Here is a 9,182-nt window from a genome sequence, read left to right on the forward strand (position 1 = left end):
TATTCGTGATGTAACACATAAGGCTATGAAATACTGATATTAATGAAATCATTATTCACATTGCTCTTTGCTTGTATCTATGGAATATCAAATTATAGTTTTAAAATGTCTTTTATTTCATGCAGTGAAGTTTTTAGCTTAGACAATAAAAATATATCCTGTTTAGCATTACACAACGTTCCGTGTGGAAATGTATAAGACCAAGGGATTTCTGTGCTCTGTTGAATAAACAGACTGACATTTGATGAAGCTAGCTATAAATGTTTAATTATTTATTTACGATGACAAAAACAAAAACAGTAATACCGACAAAAATTGAAGAACCTGTTCAAAGCGCGTGACATTTCTAGCCAGGGATTGGTCTGGTTGATGACACACGTGGTTTCCCCTACTGATGACTGACTGATATCACAAGGGAACTATAAATATGACAGCCTTTGAAGTTACGTTGTATCCCGGCAGGAGCTCCATCCAAAGTCATTTACACGCGAGCCAGCGACACGTCATTTTCTCAGTTGGGGTCAAGAGTGATCGTTCCTAGCTTCCGGGCACATGGCTGGTCGACAACAGAGTGAAATTATTTCAATGTCGTTCTGTTAACGTTTGAAACACACAAAAAATTATATATTATAGTTTGTGTCACTGCGATTACCACAGAGTGTTCAGCATGTATGACACCAGACAGATTTAGAACTGTTTTGCTTGTTTGCCTTTGACATTCCTCAATATTGTACTATGTATAATATGCAACATCGACGAAAATTGTTATTGGTGCGATATTTCATAAAAAAATATACAAAGTCTGGTAATATCATTTTTTTCTTCTTCGAGCATTCAATGGCTGTTAAACTTGACGTAGTAATAAGATCTCTATACCAATACACAATGATATGTGGATAATAACAAAATATATTGTCTATACTAATTAAGGAGTCCTCATTCCTATCGGTGATTCGTGAGGTGATGACGTGCCCACGATAACCAGATCTATACGCCGACCGTTGTTTTGTACGTTAAACAAATAATCCACTCAAAAAAGCAAGATTTTTTTTCCGCCAGGACGGATTACGATAATAAGGTAGACAACTCTAATTTACCTATTTAAATTTATCCCGTATAGTATTGTTTGTGTACAAAAAAACGAAAACAAATGTATTTCAATTAAATTGTTACCAATATCACGTGAGCGACAGAAGTCGATATTTTACATACGGGTTATTGATCTTATTACTTCCGGAAGGCGTAGCTAACATGTTGTAGATTTGAGAATTCGGTGCTGATCCTTTAAGTAAATGCCTAGCATTGATTTATGTACACTGCTGGTTCTGTAGTCATTTACAGGTCTGGGAAAGATCGGATTAATCCAGGACGTTTTTTGGTTCGAATCAAAAGCTGCCTATGCTAGTGAATGTTGTCACCAATGTGAACAGTCACTTGTTTATTCTAAAGATGTAACATATATATGGCGATAAAGTATTATCGACCAGGCATGTACTAATCAACAAAGGCCAAAAGTAGGGCAATGTCAAGAGAGGCGTTAGGAAGATGAAAGTTTGTTAAAAGAAGATCCTAAATTTAGTCGCCTTTACGCGTGCAAAAGGAACAGCAGGTACTATTTGATACAATCCATATACAATGTACCATAGAATAACTTTGGCCGTCGATAGCAGTGTGATGATAACGATGAAGATGATGATTTCGTATAAATTTACTCCCGTTATGCTTATGATTTGTATAAACACTTGCATATCCAATTACACGACCGTACTATAAAAAGGTGTGCCACCACTAACTGTTGGCGATTACAATCACATTGTGACGTCATTTAGGTAACAGCTGCGTGGTCGCAATACAAACCACGTGACCAACTATTATCTTTTTTCTGGGATCAACATCAATGCATATATGTCTTCCCGCTGTTATAGTAGGATTATACCATTTATATACAGGATGTAACTTATCATTTCATAAACCATCTACCTGTACATCTCTTTGTGAAAATATTAAATGAAATCCACAAAACATACACTATATGCATGACTTTCCCAAAATAATTCTTACAACGAAGAACTAAAAAATATTTGTTTTACTTCAATTCGTGCCTTAATCTATCATTTTCATATCAACAATATGATGTTTGAAAAGCAGTTGTCGTACACAAGTACAATATTATAAGACTCTTTCATAAGTGGATGTGAAGGATAGGGATATTCTACCCGAGGGTCACAAAATGTAGTAAAACCCGAGGCTTGCCGAGGGTTTTGCAACATTTTGTGATCCCGAGGATAGAATATCCCTATCCTTCATATCCACTTATGAACGAGTATTTTTCTTTCATATCTCGATGTTTTATTGCAATTTTACAACTATAATATCCCGCCATTTTGAAATAAATTCGAAGAAATCCACGACTGAAGTCAATTTTCCATACAAGAAAAATAACGTGATACTTTCAACACAAATTCCGTTGTTTGCATCTTTTATAGTAAAATCAGTCATATTTGTGAAAAAAATGTTAAAATTTTGCCGAAGAAATAGAGATTTTTTTGACGCTGTGACGTAACGAGGTTTTATTGCATGGGTAGCCATGCAATACAGCCTCAGGCGACATGAGTGTATTGCCCTGGACCAGCCAGTATTACACGTGTAGGTATGAAAGAAATAGTTTTCTTTCATACCTACGGGTGTAATACTGTCTGGTCTAGGGCAATACACTCATGTCGTCTGAGGCTGTATTGCATGGCTCCCCATGCAATAAACCCTCGTAACGTCACGGCGTCAACAAAATTTTTCTATCTCCACGGTAAAATTTAAACATCTTTTTCACAAACTTGACTGGTTTTACTATAAAAGATGCAAACAACGAAATTTTTGTTGAAAATATCACATCTATGAAAAATTGACTTTCAGCAGTGGATTTCTTCGAATTTATTTCAAAATGGCGTGATATTATAGTTGTAAAAATTGCATTAAACCTCGGGTTTTACTAAATTTTGTGACCCTCGTGTAGAATATCACTATCCTTCATATCCACATATGAAAGAGTCTTATAATCTGCTTGTTGAGATTGATTATAAGTAACGTCCTATTAACAGCTATGGTCATGTAAGGACGGCCTCCCATGTATGCGGTGTGTTGCGTGTATGCTGTGCGAGGTGCGTGTTTTGGGAGACTGCAGTATATTCACATTATACTGACAACGGGCGAACCAGTCGTCCCATTCCCTGTATACTGAGCGCTAAGCAGGAGCAGAAACTACCACTTTTATAGACTTTGGATTGTCTCGCCCAGGGGACAGAACTCAAGAGCCTCGACAGGATGAAGAATCATTAATCTTACTAAAAACCATTTTGAGATAACAAGTGTATTGATGTAAAAAATATTCATATAAAGGCACAAAGCAGCTTAGGTGCCTTAGCTGTAAATATTTTTTCTCAAATCAGCGCGTTTCGAATTATATTATCTACAGGTCAGTGTATTATTTGTACAATCGAATCTTGTCCAAATTCTATTATCAGAATGCATTATACTCCGAAAAACATAATAGAGCAATTTAGCTGTACTGACACTACTGGGGTCTCCAGTGAAAGCTTGACATGTTTGGGACAGTATCCTATAAATAGAAATATACCTCACGCACAAGCTTGAAAATCAATGCAGACAAAGATAAGTCTCTCTCACGCGAACGCTTAAATCAATCGTGATCACAAAAAAACTTACTTTCCAAGAGCAGGTCTATAAATGTAATTAGGACGAATGGATGAACCACCCTGTCGTAATAAGAAGTATCACAGGTTCGGCGTTGTCAACTGCATTTTAGCATCAAACTCTGTACGCACTCATACTAGTATAAATTGTAAAAAAAATATGAATGAAGGCAGGGCCATAATGGCATGGCGTAAGAAGATATTTTAGTAACCATTATACATGCAGTATGAAAAAATGGATTTTAGGGAATTAACAGAGCTCATATTTTGTTTCTTTTTTATTCATGTATTCACAGTCTATCTTTCGCCCCAACTCTTATTTGCGCAGAAAGAAATTGTATTTGCGTAAGAGACATGCCGGTTTTGGGCATTTATAAGTATCATACTTGAAGCTGGTAGGGAGAGAATTGATTATCTGAACACCATTCAAGACTGTATTTATATCTACCAAAAGGTTGAAAAATATTGCCAAAATTATTGCTGACGATTGAAACGACAACAATCAATGTATTATCAAAAGGAATTTATATAAAAAATCAAATTACTGTGTCTCCGCCAAGTCACTTAAACGTTTGGAATTTAGAGTGATATTATTGAGCTTCTGCTAGAAAAAATCAAATGACAAGAGCGTTAGAATGAACAACTTGAACTGCAAAGGAGTATGATGGTGTGTAAAATTACCTTAATTGTTTCTAGGTCAATCAGGTCCACGGTCGAGGTAAAGGTAAGAAGTTGAATGTAAAAAAAGGTAAAGCTCTAAAACGGTAAAGATAATTGCAGTGATTTGAAAAGCCAGTCTGTGACAATCGAAAATGTTTTAGGGACACCTGCATAATTATATGGAGGTATTATCAAATTTAGCTTCTACATCAAGTTTTATAAAGTGTGAATACTGAGGATGACTATAGCGGGTGGGACGAATAGGGAGATTTGTAGTGAGTATAACGAGTGTGACGAGTAGGGAGATATGTAGTGAGTAAGACGAGTGTGACGAGTAGGGAGATTTGTAGTGAGTATAACGAGTGTGACGAGGAGGGAGATATGTAGTGAGTAAGACGAGTGTGACGAGTAGGGAGATTTGTAGTGAGTATAACGAGTGTGACGAGTAGGGAGTATGTAGTGAGTAAGACGAGTGTGACGAGTGTGACGAGTAGGGAGATGTGTAGTGAGTAAGACGAGTGTGACGAGTAGGGAGATGTGTAGTGAGTGTGACGAGTGTGACGAGTAGGGAGATGTGTAGTGAGTGTGACGAGTAGGGAGATATGTAGTGAGTAAGACGAGTGTGACGAGTAGGGAGATGTGTAGTGAGTGTGACGAGTGTGACGAGTAGGGAGATATGTAGTGAGTATGACGAGTATGACGAGTAGGGAGATGTGAAGTGAGTATGACGAGTGTGACGAGTAGGGAGATATGTAGTGAGTAAGACGAGTGTGACGAGTAGGGAGATGTGAAGTGAGTGTGACGAGTGTGACGAGTAGGGAGATGTGAAGTGAGTATGACGAGTGTGTCGAGTAGAGAGATGTGAAGTGAGTATGACGAGTGTGACGAGTAGGAAGATGTGAAGTGAGTATGACGAGTGGGACGAGTAGGGAGATATGTAGTGAGTAAGACGAGTGTGACGAGTGTGACGAGTAGGGAGATATGTAGTGAGTAAGACGAGTGTGACGAGTAGGGAGATATGTAGTGAGTATGACGAGTGTGACGAGTAGGGAGATGTGAAGTGAGTTTGACGAGTGTGACGAGCAGGGAGATATGTAGTGAGTATGACGAGTGTGACGAGTAGGGAGATGTGAAGTGAGTATGACGAGTGTGTCGAGTAGAGAGATGTGAAGTGAGTATGACGAGTGTGACGAGTAGGGAGATGTGAAGTGAGTATGACGAGTGGGACGAGTAGGGAGATATGTAGTGAGTAAGACGAGTGTGACGAGTGTGACGAGTAGGGAGATATGTAGTGAGTAAGACGAGTGTGACGAGTAGGGAGATATGTAGTGAGTATGACGAGTGTGACGAGTAGGGAGATATGTAGTGAGTATGACGAGTGTGACGAGTAGGGAGATGTGAAGTGAGTATGACGAGTGTGACGAGTAGGGAGATGTGAAGTGAGTATGACGAGTATGACGAGTAGGGAGATGTGTAGTGAGTAAGACGAGTGTGACGAGTAGGGAGATGTGAAGTGAGTGTGACGAGTGTGACGAGTAGGAGATGTGAAGTGAGTGTGACGAGTGTGACGAGTAGGGAGATGTGAAGTGAGTATGACGAGTGTGACGAGTAGGGAGATGTGAAGTGAGTATGACGAGTGTGACGAGTAGGGAGATGTGAAGTGAGTATGACGAGTGTGACGAGTAGGGAGATGTGAAGTGAGTATGACGAGTGTGACGAGTAGGGAGATGTGAAGTGAGTATGACGAGTGTGACGAGTAGGGAGATGTGAAGTGAGTATGACGAGTGTGACGAGTAGGGAGATGTGAAGTGAGTATGACGAGTGTGACGAGTAGGGAGATGTGTAGTGAGTGTGACGAGTGTGACGAGTAGGGAGATGTGAAGTGAGTATGACGAGTGTGACGAGTAGGGAGATGTGAAGTGAGTATGACGAGTGTGACGAGTAGGGAGATGTGAAGTGGGTATGACGAGTGGGACGAGTAGGGAGATGTGAAGTGAGTATGACGAGTGTGACGAGTAGGGAGATGTGAAGTGAGTATGAGGAGTGGGACGAGTAGGAAGATGTGAAGTGAGTATGACGAGTGTGACGAGTAGGGAGATGTGAAGTGAGTATGACGAGTGGGACGAGTAGGGAGATGTGTAGTGAGTATGACGAGTGTGACGAGTGTGACGAGTAGGGAGATGTGAAGTGAGTATGACGAGTGTGACGAGTAGGGAGATGTGAAGTGAGTATGACGAGTGTGACGAGTAGGGAGATGTGAAGTGAGTATGACGAGTGTGACGAGTAGGGAGATGTGTAGTGAGTATGACGAGTGTGACGAGTAGGGAGATGTGAAGTGAGTATGACGAGTGGACGAGTAGGGAGATGTGAAGTGAGTATGACGAGTGGGACGAGTAGGGAGATGTGAAGTGAGTATGACGAGTGTGACGAGTAGGGAGATGTGAAGTGAGTATGACGAGTGTGACGAGTAGGGAGATGTGAAGTGAGTATGACGAGTGTGACGAGTAGGGAGATGTGTAGTGAGTATGACGAGTGTGACGAGTAGGGAGATGTGAAGTGAGTATGACGAGTGTGACGAGTAGGGAAGATGTGAAGTGAGTATGACGAGTGTGACGAGTAGGGAGATGTGTAGTGAGTATGACGAGTGTGACGAGTAGGGAGATGTGAAGTGAGTATGACGAGTGTGACGAGTAGGGAGATGTGAAGTGAGTATGACGAGTGTGACGAGTAGGGAGATGTGAAGTGAGTATGACGAGTGTGACGAGTAGGGAGATATGTAGTGAGTAAGACGAGTGTGACGAGTAGGGAGATGTGAAGTGAGTGTGACGAGTAGGGAGATATGTAGTGAGTATGACGAGTGTGACGAGTAGGGAGAGGTGTAGTGAGTAAGACGAGTGTGACGAGTAGGGAGATGTGAAGTGAGTATGACGAGTGTGACGAGTAGGGAGATGTGAAGTGAGTATGACGAGTGTGACGAGTAGGGAGATGTGTAGTGAGTAAGACGAGTGTGACGAGTAGGGAGATGTGTAGTGAGTGTGACGAGTGTGACGAGTAGGGAGATGTGAAGTGAGTATGACGAGTGTGACGAGTAGGGAGATGTGAAGTGAGTATGACGAGTATGACGAGTAGGGAGATGTGTAGTGAGTAAGACGAGTGTGACGAGTAGGGAGATGTGAAGTGAGTGTGACGAGTAGGGAGATGTGAAGTGAGTATGACGAGTGTGACGAGTAGGGAGATGTGAAGTGAGTATGACGAGTGTGACGAGTAGGGAGATGTGTAGTGAGTATGACGAGTGTGACGAGTAGGGAGATGTGAAGTGAGTATGACGAGTGTGACGAGTAGGGAGATGTGAAGTGAGTATGACGAGTGTGACGAGTAGGGAGATGTGAAGTGAGTATGACGAGTGTGACGAGTAGGGAGATGTGAAGTGAGTATGACGAGTGTGACGAGTAGGGAGATGTGTAGTGAGTATGACGAATGTGACGAGTAGGGAGATGTGAAGTGAGTATGACGAGTGTGACGAGTAGGGAGATGTGTAGTGAGTATGACGAATGTGACGAGTAGGGAGATTTGTAGTGAGTATATATGACGAGTGGGACGAGTAGGGAGATGTGTAGTGAGTGTGACGAGAGGTAATATTTGTTACCGTTCTATGTTAGTAACAACTGTGCAGGACAGATTATCGAGTGGAAGACGTGTGATCTTGTTTGTTGTGTTTAATTGCATTGATTTATAATGTGAAATGCTAGAGAAGACTTCACGACTTTGAAAACCTGCCAGTAATACACCTTTCACTGGAATTGAAATATCACACGTATGAAGCTGATCGTTCAATTCCTTTTCTTTTTCATGTAATTAGTGATGTGTACAATGAGCCCTCCTAACGTATTTCGAGATTTTTGTTCCTTGTTAATTATTTTAAATGGAAATGTTGAATTCAATTTTCGATAATGCTCATGGGAATGACGAACATTAGGCCTAAAACTGTTGCAGTAGAGTTCTAATGAGCACAATCGTAGGTACATAAACAACTGCAAACAGAACGTAACATTCCTATTTATTCTGCAACACCATACATGATGCATAGAACTAGCTCGTAGACATTAGACTACACTATAGCATACTTAATCCCATGATTGACAATAACAATAATAGAGACTAAATGAACAATGCAGTGCGATTTCTATGGAAACAACACTAGCGGTTATGAAATTTAAATAAATATTTAATGTCCTATTTCAACCATACAATGACACTGATGTCTTATTTATACCGACACTCAAAACGTGCTGAAAACAACACATGCCGAACTCGCTGCGTCAAAGGAACCTGTATGCGGTGTTTCTTTAGGGTTTCCTACCAACATTATGGAGCACACAATTGCTACCACTGATGTTTTGCCCATGTCGTGTCTGACATGTTTACTAGTTGTTGTCTTTTTATAAGGTGTCAGAGAAGCTATAGGTGCCATAATTCTACTTCGAAGCCTTGTACGTTTTTGAGATGGCCCTGCTGTGTTATGTCCTGTCACCATGACAACCCTAATCGGTTGTACATTTTCATGATATCGGAACTTTTTACAAGAACATCTATGATGGGTGTCCGAGATCACTGTATGAGGAATGGTTTTCGTAAGAGGCAATATAACCTCTATGCTTTTAAAACGAAATATTTTAAAACATCAGGAATGTAGTTTTTGTAGTGGGGCATCTTAAACAATATTGTATCTTTTCTGGAATTGTCCACATAGCCAAGCACTCTGGACAGGTCTAATAAATTCTGTTAATCTTAAATATAATGTTGTATTAGAAAGAA

The 9,182-nt window shown here is 40.4% G+C and overlaps 1 protein-coding gene across 1 annotated transcript; it reads right to left on the reverse strand.

Moving 5' to 3' along the window:
* Positions 1–4,542: 4,542 nt before the first annotated feature.
* LOC138322051 (mucin-3A-like) lies at positions 4,543–8,838 on the reverse strand. Its single transcript, XM_069266106.1, has 2 exons — positions 8,732–8,838; positions 4,543–8,017 (listed from the first exon to the last, which is right to left on the reverse strand). Exons 1-2 carry the CDS (start codon positions 8,836–8,838, stop codon positions 4,543–4,545), a joined length of 3,582 nt encoding a protein of 1,193 aa, XP_069122207.1.
* Positions 8,839–9,182: the final 344 nt, after the last annotated feature.

This window comes from Argopecten irradians, chromosome 4 (assembly GCF_041381155.1).
Source record: "Argopecten irradians isolate NY chromosome 4, Ai_NY, whole genome shotgun sequence".
Taxonomy (NCBI): Eukaryota; Metazoa; Mollusca; class Bivalvia; order Pectinida; family Pectinidae; genus Argopecten; species Argopecten irradians.